Source organism: Somniosus microcephalus, chromosome 9, assembly GCF_052327205.1.
Source record: "Somniosus microcephalus isolate GS21.2 chromosome 9, FLI_Smic_1.0, whole genome shotgun sequence".
Lineage (NCBI taxonomy): Eukaryota > Metazoa > Chordata > Chondrichthyes > Squaliformes > Somniosidae > Somniosus > Somniosus microcephalus.
In genome coordinates this window covers 106,575,811-106,601,571 of record NC_140995.1, presented here as the reverse complement: position 1 = coordinate 106,601,571, position 25,761 = coordinate 106,575,811, and the positions used below count along the sequence as shown (strand labels likewise).

At 43.7% G+C, this 25,761-nt stretch overlaps 1 protein-coding gene across 1 annotated transcript in view; it reads right to left on the bottom strand.

Moving 5' to 3' along the window:
• The window catches only part of LOC147112573 (exostosin-1-like), a 903,087-nt gene that overhangs the window by 254,344 nt on the left and 622,982 nt on the right, over positions 1–25,761 (bottom strand). Inside the window, exons 5-6 of the mRNA XM_085998197.1 lie at positions 10,960–11,079; positions 2,942–3,074 (exon numbers count right to left, since the gene is read on the bottom strand). Of these exons, the coding sequence (XP_085854323.1) occupies positions 2,942–3,074; positions 10,960–11,079 (253 nt within the window). The remainder of the gene's footprint in view (positions 1–2,941; positions 3,075–10,959; positions 11,080–25,761) is intronic.

Sequence of the window (25,761 nt, the reverse complement as noted above, 5' to 3'; positions counted from 1 at the left end):
AAGAAACAATTAGATGCAACAATGGAGATACAGTAGCGTCTCTCTGGGTGGATGAATTGAGGTGTGCTGAATGGACCTCCTCATCTGACATTATCTTGTGAACAGCTGTTAGTTGTTTTCATGAAACCATAGATCAAATGAAGTAGTTTGGTTGGGCAGGATGCTGGTGTACTAATGTGCTGCACCTTGGAGTAGCAAAATATAATTTCTGCCCAATTTCTTGCACAGTTAGTTTGTAATCGTAGCTGGTCAGCTGAGGAAGTGGCAAGGTAGAGGTGAAGCTCATCCCTAGAGGAACAAAGAGCAAGTCAGCTCATACTTCATTCATACACTTCCTACCCTAGGTTGTACTAATTGGTCAAGCACAAATGTAGAGAGTTTCAAAGTGAGTGATGTACATGAGTTCAGTCCCAGCTCTACTCCAATCCTGACTGTAATTATATAGGGCCTTGGTGAGACCACACCTGGTGTACTGTGAACAGTCTTGATCTCCTTACCTTAGGAAGGATATACTTGCCTTAGAGGGAGTGCAACAAAAGTTCACTAGACTTATTTCTGGGATGGGGGATTGCTCTATGAAATTGAGGAAACTAGGCCTATATTCCCTAAAGTTTAGAAGAATGAGAGGTGATCTCAAGGAAACATATAAAATTCTTACAGGGCTTGACAGGGTAGATGATGGGAGGATGTTTCCCCTGGCTGGGGAGTCTCGAACTAGGGGGCACAGTCTCAGAATAAGGGGTAGGCCATTTAGGACTGAGATGAAGAGAAATTTCTTCACTCAAAGAGTTGTGAATCTTTGGAATTCACTACCCCAGAGGGCTGTGGATGCTCAGTGGTTGAGTATATTCAAGACAGAGATCGATAGATTTTTGGGTATTAAGAGAATCAAGGGATATTGGGATAATGTAGGAAAGTGGGGTTGAGGTAGGAGATCAGCCATGATCTTACTGAATGGCAGAGCAGGCTCAAAGGGTTGAATGGCCTACTCCTGCTCCTATTTCTGATGCTCTTGTATTCTGAACTGAGCAGTGCTAAGTGGGAAGATGCCAAGTGAACGTTGTGGTGTTTCCTTGCCATGCCTAAGACAGGCTATCCAACCTGCAGCCCTAGAACACAATGCGCGTGAAATTCGGTAGTGCCCCGTTTTGGGGCAGTAATGCTGGCGAGGTAGGACATCCTGCGCCCGGCGAGGAAGTCCCGCCCTGGCTGCGAAATTCACCATACCACCCCGCCCAGGAGGTGGAGCGCAATATCGGGCGCTCCACTTCCTGGTGAGGCGGTAACCGAGGCGATGTCGGGGCGTGAGCGGCAGCGCTTCGCGGAGGGCTGCCGCATTTCAACGCCCCTTCCCTTCTGCAGGGCCTCCGATGGCCCCAACAAAGCCACTAGGGTGACGTGGTGCAATGGCAGCAGCCCAGTGCCGAGACGCGGTGCCGGGCTGCGCGATGGTGGCCAGGACCATGCCACGGCACACCACGGAGGGCCGGCCTGGAGGTCGGCCCAAAAAAATTAAATGTCGGCGCAGGCGCACCTCCCCTTTAACTACCGCCCCGCGAGTGGAGGTCAGTCTGGCTCGCGACCCGCGAGGCTGACGCTGACACCGCCCGCAGCAGCCTTGCGGGGCACAGCCGAATTTCTGCCATGGGGCGGTAAGGGAACGTGGCGGGGTGCTAAGGGGTCGTCGCACACAGCGATGACGTCATTGGCGGAGGCGCGGCGCTTGCGGGTAGCACCTCAACAACACCCCGCTGAATTTTGCGGGAGGTGTTTTTCTCGCCTCCCCACCTGGCGATAACCTCTTTGCACCCCATTAACGCCCCCCGGAGGCATTAACAGCAGGCACAAAGGAGCCAAATTTCGTCCTCAATGTGACTCCTGGCAATCAGACCCTTGAAACCCAGGCAACTCAGTCCTATCTATGCTTATATTTCTTATATGAAAAATATAAGGACTATCACCTCAGGAGTTCCCCAGGAAATCAACTTTGGCCCCCTCATCTTCCTCATCTACATGCTGTCCCTTGGCAACGTCACCCGCAGACATACGGTCAGCTTCCACATGCATGTCAATGATACCAACCTCTAGCTCTGCACTACTTCTCTTGATCCCTTCGCTGTGTCAGTGTTGTCAGACTCGTCTGACATCCAGTCTTAGATGATCTTCCAGCTAAACATTGGGAAGACCTAAGTCACTGTTGTCAGCCCCCACCACAAGCTCCACCCCCTCACCACCTGTTTCTGGCCATTCTGTCCAGACTGTTTACAACTTCAGCATCCTGCTCAACCCTGAGTTCAACTACTGACCCTATATTTTCTCCATCGCCTACTTCCACCTCTGACCCAGGAGGCGGGTTGGCCATTTGAATATTTTAGTGAGGCTGGCAGCCTCTGATTTAATCTGCTTTGTAGGTTTAACATCGGCTGACAGGACCTCGAGAAACTCGACAACTGAAGGGAGGCGAGGAGAAGGTCCATGCTCCCAGTAGCAGCTGTAGACTCCCTACCTGGGGCTGTGGCCTGCTCTGGATTGCTCCCCACCAGACTGGAAGCCAAGCCTGTCAATCAGACTGACTTCCGGACAGGGAACCTGGTGAAAAAAAACTACGCCGCTGTGGAGTCAAAACTCCATAGCATGCAGGGCCGAAACTCCGCCCGCCTCCCCCCACCAGCACCACCCCTCCCCCCGCTCGCCTACGCAACCCACCCCTGTCAAGATCGGGGCCATTATGATCACCTCTATAAGGTAAATAATTTGAAATGTTTGACAAAGTAGAGCAAAGTAGGAGCAAATCTAGATACAGTACTAGATGTAAATCATTTGCTCTAGAAACTAAAGTCGGTAATTGGAGAATATTACGATTATGTATCACTGCACAAAACATAAACTTCAACAAAACCCATTCTATATCAAAATATATGTCTAAAAGGACAGTACTTACCCAAACTTAAATAATAAAAAGGAAGAGCAGCTAAATTTGTAGAATACTGTGGTAATATATACAGTCCGCCTGGCGGTTTATTCCATATGAACATATTTCTTGCTATATGTGAATACATCCTATCGTGTATGATCTGTGGAAGAAAATAATGTCAAATATCATTCAGTTTGATTTTTATAATACAGAAAGAAAGACTTCCATTTATATAGCGTCTTTCAGGACCACCAGACATCCCAAAGCAATTTACAGCCAATGAAATACTTTTGAAGTGTAGTCACTGTTGTAATGTAGGAAATGTGGCAGCCAATTTGCACACAGCAAGGCCCCACAAACAGTAATGTGATAATGACCAGATAACCTGTTTTAGTGATGTTGATTGAGGGATAAATATTGGCCAAGACACCGGGGATAACTCCCCTGCTCTTCTTCGAAATAGTGCCATGGGGTCTTTTACGTCCACCTGAGATAGCAGACGGGGCCTCCGTTTAATGTCTCATCCGAAAGATGGCACCTCCGATGTACTGAACTGTGCTCAAGTCTCTGGAGTGGGACATTAACCCACAACTTTCTGACTCAGAGTTTGACATAAATCTTGCACAAATTTCTAACTTTGTACTTTCCAAAGACAGCACTGCCCATTCCTCTTCTGCACTTCAGCGCATATAAGCTATTGATAGAAGAGAATGGAGGCTAGGGGGGTGCCCTGGACTCTCAAATGTGCTCTGGAACACGTGTAAGCTGCCCTATATTTTATGTCACTGAAGCAGCTCAGGATGGGAACTGAGATCCATATTGGCAGGTCTTCATAGCAGTTAAATTCTGCTATTAAAGTTAAGATATCTTCTATCGGGTAGCTTGTTTCTTTCAAATATAAATAGGGGTGTACTTTCTGCAGGAACTATTCTCCATAGCCATCTTGACTTGTTTAAAAAGCATTTAAAAACATATAGCATCTTCCGAGACGTACAATCAACTGCAATTAAATATTGCAATGTTTACTATTAATAAAGTGCAGTTACCAAAAACTCAAATATGTACCAGTAGCTGTGTTTTTAACTCTGTACAAAGTGCTGGGAGGTTAAAATAGTTGGGTTAATAGTATTAAATAGTAGATAAAGAAATTTCATATGAATGCATTAACACATTTGTTACTACAGGTAGACTATCCTTTATCCGAAAACCTTGGGACCAGCTGTGTTTCGGTTTTCAGAATTTTTCGGATTTCAGAAGGTTTTCATCTCCGTATCTGACAACAAACACTGTTGCTTAGCAACAGCTTGTAAACACTCGGGCCCTGCCATGGAAGCGTCTCTGAAGCTGTTGCTAAGCTACAGAGACTCTTTCCACAGCTTGACTGTTAAAAAAAATGCTAGGGGAAGAAAAAAAACCTAACAAAACGGCTGCTGATTTCTGCAGTTAGATCAAGGTTTCCGGCTCCCCCTGCTCCGTATCTGAATTCCTTGACTTAGCGGGGGTCTGGGGCTCGACTGCCGCCGCCAGTTGTGGGAAAGCCAGATATCGGCTGACTCCTACACTAAGCTGGCCCGCAAATCAGGTCGGGGGGGGAGGAAGAAAAGACTATCGGACAGGCCGCTGCAGCTATCGGACGGCTCGCTGTATTGTTGGGTTCACTCTCCCGGTACCTCCTTCACACTGCCCGGCTCGGCCTGCAATCTCCTACCCAGGAGGGAACTCTGTGACCCTCTGCCCTGCTCACAGGGAAAGGCAGAGCTCCCGGACCACTCCTGTCATGTTTGGCGCCACTTGGGTCATGTCGTGCGCACGACTTACGCTCCACGAAAAAACTTTCGGTTTTTAGAGGTTTTTGGTTTTCGGAAGTGCGGATAAAGGATAGTCTACCTGTAATATCATGGAGCACAATTTCAACACTAAAGAGAGGCTGAAAATTCCATTGAGAGTATATCTACATTTGCATAATTTGCTGATTAATTGTGAAATGCCCTCCACAAAGACTATCATATGAGGATAAATTCACTGATTCTGCACTCCTAGCAAGAAACTACACTTGAATGGAGTATAGGTCAGAGGTGGGACAACCACACTGTGGTGTTGATTCTACAGTCTGCACTCCCTTTGAGCGCAAGATTGGTGAATTTACTGCTATAATGTCCTCAGGACAGCACCAATTACATTGAAACAAAAGTACCATTCGCACTGGGTCCTCTCCATGTGTATCTTTCCCATATTCTGTCCTGACAGAAATGCTTTTCCCAGGAACTAAAAATCATCCCACTTACAGTGGTTTGCTTACTGAATTTCATGTCGTCTCACACCACACTATAGTACTTGTTACAAGTGGTAGAATACAAAATATAAGGTAGTAATAGATGGTGCAAGGCACTGAAACTTTAAATTCCTGTGTTTCAGAATGTTAGGACACAGGCTCACAATTGTGATGTCTTGCACTAAGAGTTTGCAATCTCAGCCATATCTGCAAACAATGGCACTAAGTGATGGTCAGGGGTCTTGACATCAAGAAGGGTTTGGAAAGTCAGGAAGACAGTCAGCCTGGGCTACTTTTGTGCATCTCATGTTATGGTAGAGGATAAGGAACAGATAGCTTGCCACCTTCTGGGACAAGTTATAGTTCATTCTATGAGGAGACCAAGAAGAGAACTGGGGAGAAAATTAACAAATTGGAAGTATCTCAGTTCACTTTGAAAATTATCTGGGAGTGTTAAAAGAGTCAGTGGTCTATGTTTTCTTATATCAGAAAACAAAGTCCACCCCCAAAAATTTAGTAGCACTTTGAGATTATTTTGGCCCCCTTATAAAGGGGGCTGATTGGGGTACTGTTTGGCCTCGTCTGGGCTGTTGGTGCTGGTAGGCCAGTGGGTAGCTGGCCAGAGCCATATTTCCTGCCCCATCTTCTGGCGCTGCCTGAGATGCACCCGTAGTGGCATGGACCACCAGTAATAATAAACTGGGGACTCTCCTCTGATCCCATGTACTCTGGCAGGACCAGCAACAGAGGCTCCTGGCAGGCGTGTCCCAACATATATGCCAGGACTGCAGACCCATCGATGTTCGGCCCTACCAGGGCACGCGTTATCACAGTTTCCAGACAGCATTAGAGTGAAGAGTTGTTAGGAGCTAGGTTTAAAATTGCAAGTTATTTTTTCAGTGACCGATTGTAACTTTTAGGCCAATTTCATAAATTGAGAATCAGGCCAGCCTATTTTAGACATAACATTGCTACACATGTGCTCTGTCTCAATGCATGGTCAACAGAAAGATGATATCTGAAATATAATTTAAAAAGCTCTAGTCATAGGAACTAATATGCTAACTCATATGTTGAAAACACACTTTCATTTTATTATAAATTTAATTAGAAGGCTATTGAAGGCTCGCGATAAAAAATGATTATTAACTTATGTGACTTTAACTGGAGCTTGTGTGAGTCAATTATGTTATTCAGATAGTATTTGCCTGTGGAACATATGTTTCTTTTAAAATGGAGCACCTTTCCAACCCGTAAGAAGCAAGCTTGCTTTATTAAAATCTATATATTAATAATAAAAACTGTATGTCCCGTCATTCGAAAGTCTTGTGTCAACATTGACTATGAGTTTCTCAATATTAATTGTGTTCGCACTTGTTGATACCTGCCCTGTCACATTTTTAATAAGATTTTCCAATTAATATGATGCTTTGTGACCCGCCAGTTGTGAACTCTGGTCATTGGGTGACACTGTGGAGCAGTGTATTTCTCTCCTCTCAGCTCTGAATTGGTGCCATATTGAATGTTTGGTGTGCAAGGTAAGAAACCAGCACAGTTAGTTCATTTTAAGAATATTTTTACGAGTATATATATTTGGTAATTCTTTCTTTTCCTATATCTGGGTAAGAAGTTTAAAATACCTCTTTGGCCATTGCTTTTGCTAGGCCTCTGATGGTTTCTGTCCCCTGATGACAGAAGAAAGTTTCCGTGCATGGTACTGTAGATTGCTGCTTCTTTCATTATTCAACATTGCTCTGCCATGAACAGCAGCTGGCCCTGCTCTGCAGATGTTAAGTGGGACACAGACCTGATCACTCAGCACTCATTGTTCTGTATTCTCCCTCCCTGCAAGCTATGCATTAAATCTGGATCTTTTTTCGTACCCTGTCTGCCCACAATGAGCAAAATATCAGGTTCTGCATGGAGGAAGAGCACTGCCTCCATCATCTCACTGAGCAGAATACTGAATTCCAAAGGAAGAAAGCTAATAATCCTTTTCCACCAAGTTCAGTGAATCAGTTCCCTGTGAAGGTAACTCACATGCAATCCCCTTCTCCAACAGGGCAGAAAATTGGTCCATGGTGAGTGATACCCATTTCTTTCTGAGAAAGCTTGAATAGATCAGAGCCTTGAAGATGGGAACTACTCCTTTAGTCCAACCCCCCACTCACGGGGGGGGGGGTAATTTTAACTTGGGGGTCTGATCAGGGTTTCCTACGCTTTAAGTCCAGTCTCCACAGCGGCGTGTGATGTCACTGACAAGTTCCCACCTTAGGTCAGCCTGATTGACAGGCTTAGCTTTCAGTCGGGCGGAGATCGCTGGAGAAGAGGCCACAGGACCAGGTAGGTCCAGGCTCCGCCCCTGGGAACTGGGGTCCGATCCCTGACCCCTGTGGATGGGAGCCCAATCCCCGATGTGGGGTGGGGCGGGTGTGGTTCTGATGGTGGGGGAGCTTGGGGATCCACAAGGATTGTTCCCCGAGGCTGTCCTCACCTCGCTGCAGCTGCTGGGAATCCCGAGGCCCGGGATCCCAGCCGGCCGCAGTTAAACCTGCAAAGCAGGTTAAATCTGAGGCTTCTGCCAACCCGCCTCCTGGGAGCGTGTTGGCTGTCCACCCCTTGTCCTGCCTGAGTAAAAGCCGGAAGCCGGCAGGTTGGAGCCAGCTTCTCGACAAGCTTCAATTTCTTGGGGCATTTAACCCCCACCTGCACCCAACTCCATCTGCTCGCCCATGTTAACATTCCCCCACTGACTTGAAAATGAGGGCCTGGGGAAGGCAGGCTACCTCCTCAAATCCTCCCACACCCCCACCCACTAGAAAAGAATCTCTAGGCCTCGGATAGGAAAGGAGAGCTAACAGCAACCTGCCCCTTGTCCCAAAGGAGTTTGCTACAATCTGCCTAATCTCTGCCTATCCCGTTCCCCATTACCGTCTCTCCTCCATCTCCTTCTAATCCTCCTGACTCCCTCTTCCTCCACCCCTTTCTCCCTCTTACTTGCACGTCCTCTCCACATCCCCTGTCCATTGTCCTCATCCTCCTCCTCCTACCTGCCCCATCTCCCCTCCTCTTCTCTCCTCCTCCCCTGTCCAACTTCCCTTATCCTCTTTTTTCCCAGCCACCCTCCCCATCACAGTCTCCCTCTCCCTCTTCACCTCCTCTCCCCTCCCTCTTCTGCTCCCCATCTTCTTCCTCTCCAATCTGCCGCCTCCCCTCCCCTTATCTACCTCCTCCACTTACCCCCTATCCAATTATCCCTTTGGCCCCTTACCCTGACTGAGCTGAATACTGCAGTGGGTCTTGACTACCCATGTGCAACACAAAGGGGGATCACTAATACTAAATAATAATTTGTATATATAATGAAACATTTATTTTGAATGATTCCTAACCTCTAAATGTTGTGTAACTCAAATGCTTTTGTAAAGTATTCCTCCCTTAAGCCTAAACAGAACAAAATAATTCTGACAGAAGTCATATTGCATCTGTTCTTCACGAATAATTTGGCAAGGACATCAATTAATCTATCCAGAAATGGGTTGCAGCGAGCTTCTTCTCTAACCCCGTGACATTATGGGATTAGATAAACTTTTGACCTTGGATGTGATAGGTATTTCTTCTTGTCAGTCTATCACTCTCTAAACTCTATCACTGTAACTCAGCAAACAGCATCAAGGTTGTAGCGTACTACTATTTGGCAATTTCATCTAAAATTGGACAGGCTACTACATTCATTCTACTGTTTCTATACTTAACAAAATCAGTCAAGTACTTTCTGGAAAATCATATTGAATAGATAGATAAAGTGAAATGGAAAACGTATGCACCACTCACCATGCAGCCTAAAAAATATTCTTTCCTCAATTTATTCTTCATAATGCTCAAAATATTCAGGAAAATATTTTAGTATTACACGTGAAGATTTCTGTGAGGGAACCTACAACGTGAAGATTTCTGTGAGGGAACCTACAACGTGAAGATTTCTGTGAGGGAACCTACAATGTGCGTTAGGCTGTATTTAAGTACCTCCCAGCAATTGGCTCAACAGCAGTTTTGTCATGATATTTTAGGAATAGGTGATCTGTCCACCTCAAACAGGGATAAAATGGAGAGAAACATCCCAAGAAAAGGTATTTTGTTTCTAAATAGATCTGCTTAGAAAGGACGCTGTATACGTGTGCCAAAGTAGGATAAGTGTAAAAACATTATGTGGAAAACCATTTGAGCAAAATGCAATGAAAACATAGATAAGAAACTGAAGGAATACATTTTGTGACATTTGTGGCTGCATAGCAGAAAAACGTTAATTTTAATAGAGACTTTGTTCATCAGGATTTACTATATAACAGGAATTTCTTGATTGAATAACAGCAAACTGGAAGGCACAATTTGGACAGACATTTATTTAACATTTCCCAGCCGTGTAAAATACTAGAACTCATTAAAGACATCAATTATCCATGATATCTGAAACTAATATCTTGATATTACAAATTGTGAAATCTGTGTGAATTGATCTTAAATATACCAATAAGATTCTACTAAACCAGGTTAAAAAGATGGCTGTGTTTTCTTCCATTTAAAAACAGGTTCCAGTTGCCTTTGTTCTTGTGAATAGCTTAATTAAGCGTTAAATGTAAATATCAGGTCCTATGTTTTGAGGATTCTAATGGGCTGATCCCAGCCATTCAATTCAGAATCGTTACTGTTAAATGAATTTCAATAATTGGGTAATATCAGATTGTGATTATGTGATGAAACTTGCTAACTACTATGGTGAAAGTGACAAAGGACTGTCCTAAAGTTACTGCATTTTATTTTTGTTGTGTAACACCACCAAAATGCACCTGTTTGTCTTCTTCAAAGAAATTAGCAAATAAAAGCAGGGTTTATCAACTGATTATTTTGTCCTTACTGAGTTCTGATGGATAATCAGGAAAAAGAATTGGATAAATACTTGAAGGGGAAAATTTTGCAGAGCTCTGGGGAAAGAGCAGGGGAGTGGGACTGATTGAATAGCTCTTTCAAAGAGCCAGCACAGGCACAATGGGTCAAATGGCCTCCTTCTGTGCTGTATGAGTCTATGAAGAACAAGTTTGTCACTCTCATATTTCAACCGAAACTTCCCACCTGAGGGATAAAGAAAAGACAACATTCTATTACTGCAGAGCATGAAAAAGCTGGACAGTCCGAATTCACTCTACCCATTCTCCGCAATTAGCCCTTCGGTAAATTTGATAAATTTGTACTCCCAGTGCAGAGCTTTATCCGTTGGGAGCACACGTTGAAAACTTGGATGGAGAGGTCAGCAGGTTCTGCAGAATTTTCTGTCCATTAATATTAAAAAATACTTTTTTTTTGTTTTCTTTCTAAGGGCCTGCTTTAATTCCAAGAGACTATTCTAACTGCTGAAGAAGGGCTGGCGTGAGATGAGAAGAAATAATTCACTGCGTTTTATAACTGTACCTGATTTTGTAAATAAATCTGATCAGTTTTAGCCTGTTGAAAGTCTGGTCTGTGTGTAGTATTTTCCATCTATCTGAAGTAAGTGTGAGAGTATGATTAATCCAGCAACAGTCTGACCCTTGGGATAATTGTTAATCATTAGGTCCACACACTCTGCGTGGCAGAAAGTGTAAAGATACAGATTCCAGATAGTAGGGGTCATGGTCCACTTATGGAAGCTGCTGTCAGGGAGTGGGAAAATGGTGCAAAAGGAGCCAAAACTGCAAGATCTGATATTAATTAAAAGCACGTAAATTGAACCACTCACCTCTAAAGTAGTTAATACTATTTTTTCTGCGGAAGAAAAATAAGCATCCCAAAGGAACTGTGTTTGTTGCCTAAGTGCCAGTATCTTCTCATGGTGTACAGATCTAGTTATTGAAGGAATCTACAAAAAAAAAACAAAGACAGAGAACAAGAGAATTAAATGAACATCGAGAAGAGTAAATGCTAATCTGGATTGATAGGAATACCAGAAATTAGTGCTTTAGATGTAACATATATATGAAGGGGCCACTGGGATCATAGAAGTATTGTATTATCTGGTTGTCCTTAGCTTCTGACAGCTGGCGTAATGGTTTGCTTTTCTTCCAAAAATTAAAAAGGTGCACCTTTTTACTCATCTCCTTTTACTTACTCTTGCTTAATGAACCCACTCCTCAAACCTCTCTTTCTTTCTCACATGCTTTTGTTGTCTTTCTCTATTCTATCAGTCTCTCAACTATTCCCATGAACTTACCTTTCTATTCATCCTAAGTGACATCTTACACACTCCTATCTGCCTTTTTAAATGTGTTGAAATCAAGATTCATTGCACTGTCTCTTCACACTAGATCACAATATACTTACAGATGAAGAAGGCAATTCAGCCCCACTTAATTCATCCATCCAGAACAAACTACACTCCCCTCACTGTTGCACCTAGTTGTTTCTTAAATGATTCCTGGGTTTTCGCCTCCAGCATTCTGCCAACAAGTTCATTCCAAGTATTGATCATTGTCTGTGTGAAAAAGGACCTCCTGATATCAGTTCCAATGTTACCTTTTATTGGTTTGAACCTATGTGCCCTTGTCCTTCTCCCACAAAAAATTAAAGCAATATTCCAAATTCGCCTTTTCCATACCATTTACTATCTTATATAGCACAACTGATTTAGTCATTCATCATGGCTGGATCACAGCAAGCACTAACGGGCTCTGTTCTCCTCTGCCAAAACTGCTCACTACTCCAGGCTCATCCCGGAATGCGAATATAACCAATGGCTTCTTTTCTCCACTACCAACCATCTCCTTAAACCCCCCTCCCCTGCCCTATCCATCCTCACCTCCAACAACAAATGCGAGGGGCTCATAGACTTCTTTGTCATTAAATTTGTGATCATCTATTCAGCTGCCTCTGCTGCATCCCTCACTTCCCCTTGCCCACCAAGCCAAGCTTCCCCCAAGGTTCCCTTCTGCCCTAGCTATGAACCCAAATTTTTCTCTAGTTTCTCTCCTTTCTCCCCTCATGCCATCTCCAAGCTCATCCAGTTCATAAAACCCACCGCCTGCTCACTCGACCCTATTCCTAGTAAACTGATAACCACCCAATTTCCCTTCCTGGCCCCCATGCTAGCTGATACTGATATTGTTATTTTCAGGTACTGTCCACCTCCCTTTCAAATCTGTCGCCATCAACCCCTCCTCAACAAACCCAACCCTCTGCCCTTGCAAACTACCACCCCAGCTCCAAACTCCCTTTCCTCTCTAAAGTCCTTGAACATGTTGTCGCCTCACTGAAACAGCCGTCTGTGACTGTTACCATGGTGCATTATTCCTCCTCATCCTTCTCAACCTATCTGCAGCCTTTGACACAGATGACTACGCCATAACCTCCATTGCCTCTCCTCCGTTGTCCAGCCGAGTGGGACTGCCCTCGCCTGGTTCTACTCTTACCTATCCTTAGCAATAGCTTCTCTTGCCATCACCGTACCGTTAACTCTGGAGCCACCCAAGGATTTATCCTTGGACCCCTCCTACATCTCATCTACTTGCTGCCAGTCAGCAACATCTAACACTGCCCGGTAGGCACATCATTCAGTTTTACATAAGCAGTCAGCATTTCTGACCCAGAGTCCATTTTTCCACATTTTCAGCCAGAAACCTGTGGGGATTCAAATTTCCTGGAATTAAAATGCCTTGAGTCACGGTGGCTTAGTGCTGTGCATGTATTATGACCTAATATGGTTCCTGTACTTAAAAAACGAGTTTGCTGGTGTAATCACTGACGACCTCTGAGAAAGTACTGGAATCGTTATTATAAATTCTGTCACATCGTTCAGGCTAACCTTGCAACCTGAAAGCTGATATTTTGCTCTGATCAACCCAGTTATTCTGCTCCATTCCAAATCCTGTTTATTCAGGTACAGGCACACCCAATTTTCCGTAACAACCTTTAAAAACACACAGGCGTTGGGAGTATTTAAGTTCAGTAAGGCTCCTTTCGTTAGTTCAGCAGTTTCCTATTTGACAAGAAAACCAAACTATCCACAATTAGTCTTCAGCGGCAGTTTTAAAAATAAATAATGTGATGCTCTTTCTTGTCTACTTTCCACCTCACTCACGTACAAGTGTTGTAAAATAGGATATTGCTCTGCATGAACAGCTGTGGCTCAGTTGGTAGCACCCTCGCCTCTGAGTCAGAAGGTTGTGGGTCCAAGTCCCACGCCAGAGGCTTGAGCACAAAAATCTAGGCTGACACTCCAGTGCAGTGCTGAGGGAGTGCTGCACTGTCGGATAAGACGTTAAACCAAGGCCCCATCTGCCCCCTCAGGTGGACGTAAAAGATCTCATAGCACTATTTCAAAGAAGAGCAGGGGGGTTATCCCCGGTGTCCTGACCAATATTTATCCCTTAATCAACATCACTAAAAAAACAGATTATCTAGTTATTATGACATTGCTGTTTATGGGAGCTTGCTGTGCGCAAATTGGTTGCCGCATTTCCTACATTAGTACAACAGTGGCTACACTTCAAAAAGTACTTCTGGCTGTAAAGCACTTTGGGACGTCCGGTGGTCGTGAAAGGCACTATAAATGCAGGTCTTCCTTTTTTTTCAAAATATTGCAGATGTTGGAAATCTGAAACAGAAACAGGAAACGCTGGAGATACTCAGCATGTCAAGCAGCATCTGTCAAGAAAATATGAGATAGTTGATGTTTCAGGTATAAACCTTTCCTCAGAAATGTAATTACAGATGAACAGCATTTAAGGAAAAGAACAAGGGAAAGGGGGAAAGGGAAAAACAAACACACACACACAGGAAATGACATAGAACGACCCTAGGGTTTATTTCTAGAGGGATAGAATTGAAAAGTAGGGAAGTTATGCTAAACCTGTATCGAACCTTGGTTAGACCACAGTTCTGGTCGCCATATTATAAAAAGGATATAAGGGCACTGGAAAGGGTGCAGAGAAGATTTACAAGGATGATACCAGAAATGCGAGGGTATACATATCAGGAAAGGATGAACAGGTTGTGTCTCTTTTCTCTCACTCTGTCTCACTCTGTCAACAACACTCAATTTCTCAGCAGTAATATGGGCAGGAGACAGAGGCATAATGAGAGAAATGAAAGAAATAAAAGGCATGCATAACACACTAAACGTGTGAGAAGAGTTAACGAGGGATGGGTCAGTAGAATGGGAACATGAGAAACTGACAAAATGGAGCCTGTCCTGACCCCCCACCCGAGCACTTTACAAGTCATTCTATGGCCCTGAAATTGCGGTCGGCGGCGTAGCTAAGGAGTATGCCGCCGACCTCTGAACAAAATCCGCACTTACCTGGTATGAGGCCCCCTTCGAAAACTTGCGTTGTTTTGCTGTGGAGTTGTGCGCAGCGTAGTGGCCCACAGATCCCAGGGGCACACTGTGTGTGTAAGCATACCTGGGATCCTGTGGGGCGGTGCGCCAATCAGGAAACAGAAATCTCCTATGCCCATTCATTTGGGTCAACTTCCAATATTTAGGCTATGCAAGGAAAAAATTAATCTCTAAATGGCAACACGCACTTAGAGCTTTGGAACTCATTGCTCCGTTTAAGCAATGTTGCGTTTAGCTGTGAACTTATTACAGACATGATTTTTAATGCACAAAAAATGAAAGTGCCCTAAATCCCTAAAACATTCCAAATATATCAAGTTCATTAACCTGAAGATTTATGAGAACCTGTCTTTAAAACAGTGCAATTAGCACTTGCTGTTCCCAGAAGGACAGTTGTTTATATTTAATCTTACTTTATCTTAACTATGGTATACAAATGTAAGAAGTCACATAACACCAGGTTATAGTCCAACAGTTTTATTTGAAATCACAAGCTTTCGGAGTGCTGCTCCTTCGTCAGGTGAAGTGGAGAGATGCATAAAGACACAGCTTATATAGTCAGAGAATAATGCCAGATGATTACAGGTAATCTTTCTAACTGCCATTTATCACACCTCGGCAGAGAGATAATCACAGCAATCAAAGGTGTGACTGGTGTCCAAACAGGTTAGTCAGGAAAACATTAAATCAAAGAACAATGAGAACAGGAAGCTTGAGAAACTCGGCATCACCACCAGCAGCAACCAAGGTACCACGGTTGAAACCACAGGGAAGTCCATCGTCAACTTGTCCGACCATACCCTTCAACCAGACAAAATTGAAGTTCGCAGCCGAGGGCTCAATTTCTGCCCCACCACCAAAATGGACCCCATCGGTCTCGCGGCAGACACAGAGGAATTCATCAGAAGAATGAGGCTCCGGGAATTCTTCCACAAATCCCAAGATGTCAGCAGCGAACCCAATGAGACAACCAATGATCCGGAACAGCAGACAGAGGGATCCGCAGTGCAGCAACCGAAGAAGAAAGAGTCAAATTGGACCCCTCCGGAGGGTCGCTGCCCTAAGCTTGACATGTATGCTCAAGCTGTCAGGAGATGCATCAACGCCACATTCATCAGCCGCACTCACAAGACAGTCCAGAATGTCACCCGAGCACAACGCAACGCCATCCACGCTCTCAAGACCAACCGCAACATCATCATCAAACCAGCAGTCAAAGGAGGAGCCATCGTCATACAGAACAGAACGGACTATTGCCAAGAAGCATACCGACAAATGGACAACCAGGAACACTACAGACAGGTACCCGCAGATCCGACCAAAGAACACACCCGCCAACTCAACAGACTGATCAAGACCTTCGATCCAGACCTTCAAAGCATCCTACGCGCTCTCACCCCACGTACTCCCCGCGTGGGAGACTTCTACTGCCTCCCAAAGATACACAAAGCCAACACGCCCGGACGTCCTATCGTATCAGGCAACGGAACCCTGTGTGAGAACCTCTCTAGATACGTCGAGGGCATCCTGAAACCCATCGTACAGGGAACCCCCAGCTTCTGTCGTGACACTACAGACTTCTTACAGAAACTCAGCACCCACAGACCAGTTGAACCAGGAACACTCCTCGCCACGATGGACGTCTTGGCACTCTACACCAGTATCCCCCACGATGACGGCATCGCTGCGACAGCCTCAGTACTCAACACCAACAGCCAATCTCCAGACGCCATCCTACAACTCATCCGCTTCATCCTTGACCACAATGTCTTCACCTTCGACAACCAGTTCTTTACCCAAACACACGGAACAGCCATGGGGACCAAATTCGCACCCCAATACGCCAACATCTTCATGCACAAGTTCGAGCAAGACTTCTTCACTGCACAGGACCTCCAACCAACGCTATACACCAGATACATCGACGACATTTTCTTCCTATGGACCCACGGCGAAGAATCACTGAAAAGACTACACGATAACATCAACAAGTTCCATCCCAGCATCAAACTCACCATGGACTACTCCTCAGAAGCGGTTTCATTCTTGGACACACGAATCTCCATCAAAGACGGACACCTCAGCACTTCACTCTACCGCAAGCCCACGGACAACCTCAGGATGCTCCACTTCTCCAGCTTCCACCCTAACCACGTTAAAGAAGCCATCCCCTATGGACAAGCCCTGCGAATACACAGGATCTGCTCAGACGAGGAGGAACGCGATGGACACCTACAGACGCTGAAAGACACCCTCGTAAGAACGGGATATGACGCTCGACTTGTCGATCGACAGTTCCGACGGGCCACAGCAAAAAATCGCATAGACCTCCTCAGAAGACAAACACGGGACACAACCAACAGAGTACCCTTCGTCGTCCAGTACTTTCCCGGAGCGGAGAAACTATGCCATGTTCTTCGCAGCCTTCAACATGTCATCGATGACGACGAACACCTCGCTAAGGCCATCCCCACGCTTCCACTACTCGCTTTCAAACAGCCGCCTAACCTCAAACAGAGCATCATTCGCAGCAAATTACCCAGCTTTCAGGAGAACAGCGACCATGACACCACACAACCCTGCCACGGCAACCTCTGCAAGACATGCCAGATCATCAACACAGATACCATCATCACACATGAGGACACCACCCACAAGGTACATGGTACATACTCATGTGACTCGGCCAACGTTGTCTACCTCATACGTTGCAGGAAAGGATGCCCCGGAGCATGGTACATCGGCGAGACCATGCAGACACTGCGACAACGGATGAACGGACACCGCGTAACAATCGCCAGGCAGGAGTGTTCCCTCCCAGTCGGGGAACACTTCAGCAGTCAAGGACATTCAGCCTCCGATCTTCGGGTAAGCATTCTCCAAGGCGGCCTTCGAGACACACAACGCAAAATCGTAGAGCAGAAACTGATAGCCAAGTTCCGCACTCATGAGGACGGCCTCAACCGGGATCTTGGGTTCATGTCACATTACATGTAACCCCACCTGACGTAGGGTCATCAAGACTCGAGTCGTCGTTGGCTTGTTCTCTCTACACAGATGCGGCCGGACCTGCTGTGATTTCCAGCAAAAAAAATGTCTTTTTGTCTGTTTTTTGTTTTTCATACAGACCCCAGCATCTGCAACATTTGACCCCTTGTGACCCCACCTCATTGTTCTTTGATGTAATGTTTTCCTGACTAACCTGTTTGGACACCATTCACAGCTTTGATTGCTGTGATTATCTCTCTGCCGAGGTGTGATAAATGGCAGTTAGAAAGATTACCTGTAATCATCTGGCATTATTCTCTGACTATATAAGCTGTGTCTTTATGCATCTCTCCACTTCACCTGACGAAGGAGCAGTGCTCCGAAAGCTTGTGATTTCAAATAAAACTGTTGGACTATAACCTGGTGTTGTGTGACTTCTTACATTTGTCCACCCCAGTCCAACACCGGCATCTCCACACCATGGTATACAAAGGAACATGGTTTTCAATAGTAATTCAGAGGACTCGAAAGATACAGAAACCGAAAAAGCCATCCTCTGTATACAGTTAGGTTGATCACCTGTACTGTGTATCAATAGTCTGTTCCGTATACTCCACTACGAAGTGTCTCTTGCTTACTCGAAACATGTTGTTGTGAACCAGAGGAGGAAGGAGGGTGACTGCTAACAAACAGAGGCTATTCTCTGCATCCCTTAGTTAAAACAGCGCCATGGTACCTTAGGAGTAGGTTGTCAGTTTGCTTTCAAAGCCATGGATGAAGAAAGCTATGGGGAGGTGGAGAGAAAGGAGTCTTGCCTTTAAATTCAGATATGCAAAGATGATGATCCTGTACCTTTGCCAGTGTTGTGACAATTTGGGAGGCATGTGTATTGTATTTTTATATGAATGTAGATATTCAGGTTTAATGTTAGAGTTAGGAAGGAAATTGCCTATCCTTATTAAACGTCAAAATTGAGACTGTAGTCTATCTATCTCCAAATTTCAGGGAGATTTGTAGATTTGACTTGTAGGCTGCAGAAACTAGGTTCTAGGTGCAAATCAAATTATTGGTTCCTTGAAGGACAATCAAACATCAGCATAGTTTGATGGCAGGTGTCATACGATGTGAATGCATTACATCTTAAATAGCTGCGCCATCAACGGAGCTTTGTTCTAAGTGGAGACAGGTATCAAAACAAACAGGCCATTGGGTGACTAGGAAACTACTGTTTGCATCTTATCTGCTTAAATGTTAGAAATGGTTAATATCTCAATTGCCTGAACATGGAGCAGAAATAATTTGATCATCAAATGAGTCGGCTTTAACATCAACAGGAAGGCAAACATATAACTGAAGATCTGTTCTGTGGTCCCCAGTTCCCTTCCTCGACCATGAGAGGAGCTATCAGATGCTCTCTGTGAGGGTGAACTCCCATGTAACAAGAGGCAGTTGAAAGCTAATGAAATTAACTACAAAGAGTCTGGACTGTCTCTGATCTTGTTTTGAAAGAATTTATCTTTTGTGTAAGTCAAGTGTACTACTAGTTTATTTCTGTGTCATTCTGCTTCTGTGTAATTACCTATTGGTTTTAGCATGAACATAATGGTCAGTGTGGTATTTACCAGCTTTTTGGAGAACTTAATGACCATCCCACATAGTTTCCACTGTAATATTTGCAGCCAGATTGTATACTTACATTAGAAATTATTAAGACATATGTACATAAAGAGCAATTGTTCGTATGCTGCGTTTATCAAAGAGAGATAGTTAATCAGCACGATTTTTTATAAGTTATCTATTTGTGAAGCTAAGGGTTAATAAAGACAATTGAATCATTTAAATTAAAACAGCTGTAACGATTAACTTTAAGTTCATATGTCCAATTCGATCACCATAGCAACAGAAACAATAAAAAGTCGGCTGCGATGAACAAGCTGTACACTGAACTGAATGGCATAAAAATGGTCATTGTGAGAAAATGCCCAGTTTCTAGACCTGTACAGTAAATCTGACCTTCATGGCCCTGTACTGTTCTTTTTTCATGACCTACATTGGACAAGGGTCTGCGTCATTGTTTCCTCTGGAATCAAACAATCTCAGCTTACCCGCAGCACTACTCTTGTTTCTCATAAATAGTGTATGAAAAATATAATTAAAAAGTCTTGTAAATCATGTCAGCAGCAGTCATTTTCATCTTACATCTATCAGACTGACAGAGTTGAATACAATTAAGATGGAATCCTTTTAGCTGATTTGAGCAGCACAACTTCAAATCCACCAAACATTTTAAAGATTTAAACAGTGAATTTTGTTTTATTTATTGAATTCTAAGAATGAATGAATGACTGCAACATTTAATTGTAGCATTTGGTTGCCGTGTTCACATTAGTTTTTTTCATCATTCTTTTGGATGTGGTTGTCGCTGGCAAGGCCGGCATTTAGTGCCCATCCCTAGTTGCCCTTGAGAAGGAGGTGGGGGCTTTCTTCTTGAACCGCTGCAGTCCATGTGATGACAGTGCTCCCTCAATGCTGTCAGGTAGGGAGTTCCAGGATTTTGAATCAGCAACAATGAAGGAACGGAGATAGATATTCAAGTCAGGATAGTATGTGACTTGGAGGGGAATTTGGAGGTGATGTGTTCCCATGCATCTGCTCCCTTTGGTCCTTCTAGGTGGTAGAGGTGGCAGGTTTGGGAGGTGCTGCCGAATAAGCCTTGGTGACTCGTTGCAGTGCATCCTGTTGATACTGTAAACACTGCAGTCATGGTAGGCCAGTGGTGGAGAGAGCGGATGTTTAAGCTAATGGATGGGATGTCTATCAAGCGGACTGCTTTGTCCTGGATGGTGTCAAGGTTCTCGAGTGTTGTTACTGCTACACCCTTTCAGGCAAGTGGGGAGTATTCCATTACATTCCTGACTTGTGCTTTGTAGATGGTGTAGAGGCTTTGGGAGTCAGGAGGTATGCCACTCACCACAGAATACCAAGCCTCTGATTTGCTCTAGTAATCACAGCATTTATGTGGATGGTCCAGCTGAGTTTCTGGTCAATGGTGATCCCCGCAGGGTGTGGATGATGGGGGATTTGGCAATGGTAATGCCATTGAATACCAAGGGTTTAGGCTCTCTCTTGATAGAGATGGTCATTGCCTGGTACTTATGCAGTGCGAATGTTAGTTGCCACTTATCAGCCCAAGCCTGGGTGTTGTCCAGGTCTTGCTGCATGCGGGCATGGGCTGCTTTACTATCTGAGGAGTTGCGAATGGAACTGAACACTGTGCAGTCATCAGCGAACATCCCCATTTTTGACCTTGTGATGGAGGGAAGGTCATTGAGGAAGCAGTTGAAGATGGTTGGGCCTAGGACACTGCCTTGAGGAACTCCTGCAGTGATGTCCTAGGGCTGAATGTGAAGGTGAAACACATTTATCTTGAGCAAGATTTTACTTTTCAGATATCCCAATAAGAATCCACTAAACCATGCTGTTATTTAGCTTGCTTCTGTTTAAAGAAAACTGTCTTATTTAGTTTAGATCTAAATAGAACTTTCGTCTTTCATCAAAACAAAACTTTGCCTGCAGACCTTTTCTTTGGGCCCATTCAATACTTGTAGATAGCTTTTTAAAAAACTAACCATTAGAGTAATGAGCTGAAACTGCCTGTTTCTGTCAGCCTCTGCACTCTACCAGAACCAGTAATAAGGCCACATATAGTTGTGAGTCTACTGGTCTATTTTCTCTGTCCTTGTGTAAGTGATACAGCAATTAGGGAAATGTCAGATAGCAGAGGGCAGAAATTTCCTGTCACAGCCTCCTGCATCACCTCAGTTCCAAGATAGCATTTAAAAAATTAAGATATGTATTGTACACTTCTGGTGCATCAGCAATTGTATCATGAAGCAAGAAACCTTTGCAGGGCATTTTTTTAAGGTAGTATTCAATTTTTTTATATTTATTACAAAATGTTATTTGTATAAAGCATTTTATTGGGTGGAGGAAGTCAAAACAACAAGTTGCACCGTTATAAAAATGAATGCAACTATTTGGGGTAGAGGTGGAAGAGCGCTCTTAGGAGAAGTAGGAAAAGAAAACAGAAAAAAGGAAACAACAAGCTCAATTTAATTTAACAGTAGAAATTCACATCTGTGCATTTTTTTAATTAATAGTTTAATGCATTCAGATAAAATTCCTCTGTTTGTTTAATGAAGTCGTTAACCTCTTTAAAATAAGTAAGTTAACGTTTTCATCGAAGGATCAAAGGGAGGAATTTTACTGGATGCATTAACCGATACATCAAATATAGCATACAGAGGAAATATAACTCCAGGAGCCAAGCTGCTTCAGATTGATGGGGTGAAATTTGCCTTCATGAAAATGAGCGACTGCCCCTATTTTCTGTAATTAACTCATTAATAAAACTGTGGAAATGTGTGACTTCTGAGAATGCAATTCCATTAGTTGGTCATTAACTGTGGATAAAAACATTCCACAGTTTTTAATTAAAAGACAAGTTTCAGGCCCTTGGGGTTGTTAGGCTCTGAAGAGATTGCCACTGAGCATAGTGATTGTGGAATTGGTTGAAGCACTTGGAAAAGAAATGGAACAAATTCCTGATTCATAAGCAAACAACAGGAGATGGATTTGGTGCTCTGCAGAAGGGATATAAAAATGATCAGATGGACTTAAATGGTGGGGTGAGTTAAATGGTTGAATGACTTTTCCTCATTTCTATCTACTTAGGTTCTTAAATACCCTTTCTGCACCAATCCTGAAAATTACAACCATTTTAACTTATTTAGAGGATATAGTGAATGTAAGATACATTTTATCTCAAAATATTTGGCACCAGAAACTTATTGAATAATAACATTTGAGCAAGTTGCATGATAGAATTGTATGTAATTTGATAACTATAATTGACAGTAATCAAAGAATACAAATTCATGGATTTTCATGCACGATTTGGTATAAAATAATCACCACTACTGTCAAACATGAGTTCTACAGCACTATACATTCATCTGCAGCTGTTGGACTTTCAGGTTTTAAAAATTTCTGTATATAAACTTCATCAGAATTTAATTTTTTAATAATTAAATTCTACCTCCTGGCACAGTTGAAATAATAAGCAAAACAGTAGAATACAAGTCAGAGGAAGTCCTGATCAAACTGTGCAGTGCTCTGGTAAGACCACACCTTGAATACTGTGTCCAGTCTTGGTCACTGAGGAAACAACAAGGGAGGTTCAAGCACTGGGAGCAGTGCACAGAAGAGCCACGAGGCTGATCCCCAGTGTCAGTGGTCTGAGTTATGAGGAAAGATGGGAGAAACTTGGGCTTTTCAACCTGGAAAGGAGGCATCTGACAGGTGAACTTCTAGAGAGTGTTATATAAGATAGGTAAGGAAATGGAAAAGGTTATTCCGGAATATTACTTCAAACTAAACTGTGGGAGTAGGACAAGAGGGCATAACTTCAAACTAGTAAATGCTAATTTTAGGACTGATATCAGGACATTCTTCATCCAGAGTGTGATCAACACTTGGAGTAAACATTCAGATAGAGTGGTGTAGGCAATAACCCAGGAATCATTTAAGAAACAATTAGATGCAGCAATGGGGGATTGTAAGGACTTTCTAAATGGATAAAGTAAGATGGGTCAAATGACCTTCCTCATTGTAAGTCTCTTGTCATCTTGTAACCAAAGGACTGCCAGGATCCTACTCTACTACGGTTTACAATTATGGTGATTACAGTTTATATACACTGTGTACCTGTCAGGCATTCCTGATCTAGATTTATTTTGGCGTATAGGAAGTATTTATTATTTATAGATGAGACATTAGGGGTAACATTCAACCTCGGTAGGGGTGGAACACTGGCAGAAGCAGATTGGCTGCCCGTTACACATGGTGCCCCATTGTCCTATCCTTTGACTATAATGCAAAGGACGATCGGGTGACATGTACAATGGGCAGCCAATCCGCTACCGCCAGTTATCCCCCGTGGTCGAAGTTTAAAAATTACCTTCATTATTGTATTGGGATTTTCTTTTTTAAAAACCACATTGGAAGTTTTAGAACTGTTATAAATTTCAGTCACAGAACAGGCCATCAAAAGGTTTCTGCAGATAGTAACCAACCACTTAGTGCTTCAAAAGATTAGGGACTTTAAGTTACAATGGGGTAGCTTTTATTTTCAGCAATGGCAGAAAACAGGAGGTGGTGGATCGGGCACCCGTTATACAACCCACCCGATATTCCTTTAAAAGAGCATTGGGCAGGGTGTATAATGGGCGGCTGATCCACAACTGCCCCTTTCTGCCACCGCCAAAAGTTAAAATGACCACAATGTGTGAATATTACTGTACAAGTACTCAACGCGTTTGCATCAAATTCTTTTGCTCTCTATTTTAACAGACGTGTTAACTAAAATAGGGGAGAAAGAAATGTTATATAAAACCATTCCGCTAATATATGCAGTTTTAAATCCTAAGGCTTTTAGGAACATTAAGGATACCAAGCTCTTACTCGGGCTAATGATTTGTTATTGCATAAATCCACTCAGAAACTGTCTCTACAAATTTTTTTAATGTAATATTGCGGTACTTGGGCAGGAAATCACACCATATGCAGTAAGTGTAGAAATTCATGGGATGCTGTGCTGTACCAAATTATATGTGCTAGCAATGACAAATATAGTCTAAAAATATAAATCTGTTCCAAACACATCATCAGCTTCAAAAATGTGTTGATCCCATTTACGTTATGTTGCTGTACAGAGCCAAATTTGCTATTTGTAAAGTTATCCCTGTTTCATCGACTAATTCTTTTAATTGCATAATATGACACTAGAGGGTGGTTTCATTGCTATTTCATCCTCCAGATTAAGGAACGTGTTGGCAAGTGCTGAGAATTAATTAAAACTTTGGCAACAAAAAATGGCTGCTTGCGTCAACAAATCATAGAAACTAGAGCCGCGAATTTCCCAGAGGAGGCGGGATGGTGGCGGGAGAGCTGGTTTCTGGGTTCTGGTCCCGTTCCCGGCTGCAGCCACTCTGTAAGCTGGATTTTCCCTGGATTAGCCTTGTTAAACCCGCCCTGCGGGCTTCCCGGCCAATTAACAGGAAGCGGTGCTGATGACGTCATTTGATGACGCATCATCAGCCGGTTTCCTTAAAGGGACCACGTCCACATTGAGTTTGACAGTTGTTCTGTCAGTGTTTGGCAGCATTGAGGTGCTACAAGCACTGCACAAAGGTGGACGCTTGCACCCAGGCTCTCCAATGACTCTCTCCATATGCTTATGGAGGGAGTCACAGCATACATGGAGGTTCTCTTTCCTTCCAAGGGCGGAAGAGACCTCCCTAGGAGATCAACGCAGTCTGGTTGCACATTGTACAGGAGGGCACAAGCAGGGATGTCGTCAGAGGTCCCTGGCTGCAGTGGCGCCAACCTTTTAATGAATGTTATCATTTATTGCAAGGGGAATTGTCGTTTATTGCGAGGGGAATTGAATACAAAAGTAGGGAGGATATGCTTCAGTTATACAGGGCATTGGTGAGACCACAACTGGAGTACTGTGTACAGTATTGGTCTCCTTTTTAAGGAAGGATGTAAATGTGTTGGAAGCAGTTCAGAGAAGGTTTACTAGACTAATATCTGGAATGGGCGGGTTGTCTTATGATGAAAGGTTGGACAGGCTAGGCTTGTATCCGCTGGAGTTTAGAAGAGTAAGAGGTGACTTGATTGAAACATATAAGATCCTGAGGGGTCTGGACAGAGTGGCTGTGGAGAAGATGTTTCCTCTTGTGGGAGAATCTAGAACTAGGGGTCACTGTTTAAAAATAAGGGGTCGCCCATTTAAGACAGAGATGAGGAGAAATTTTTTTCTCAGAGGGTCGTGAGTCTTTGGAACTCTCTTCCTCAGAGGGCGGTGGAAGCAGAGTCTTTGAATATTTTTAAGGCAGAGGTAGTTAGATTCTTGATAAGCAAGGGGGTGAAAGGTTATCGGGGGTAGGCGGGAATGTGGAATAATCAGATCAGCCATGATCTTATTGAATGGCGGAGCAGGCTCGAGTGGCCGACTCCTGCTCCTAATTCGTATGTTCGTCTGTATCTCAGTGGATCGCGAAATGTTACTGCAACGCCACACTCAAACTCACCCTGCTGTGCCACTCAACACATCCCCATCACTCTGCCTTCCATACTCTTCTCCTGCACATCCTT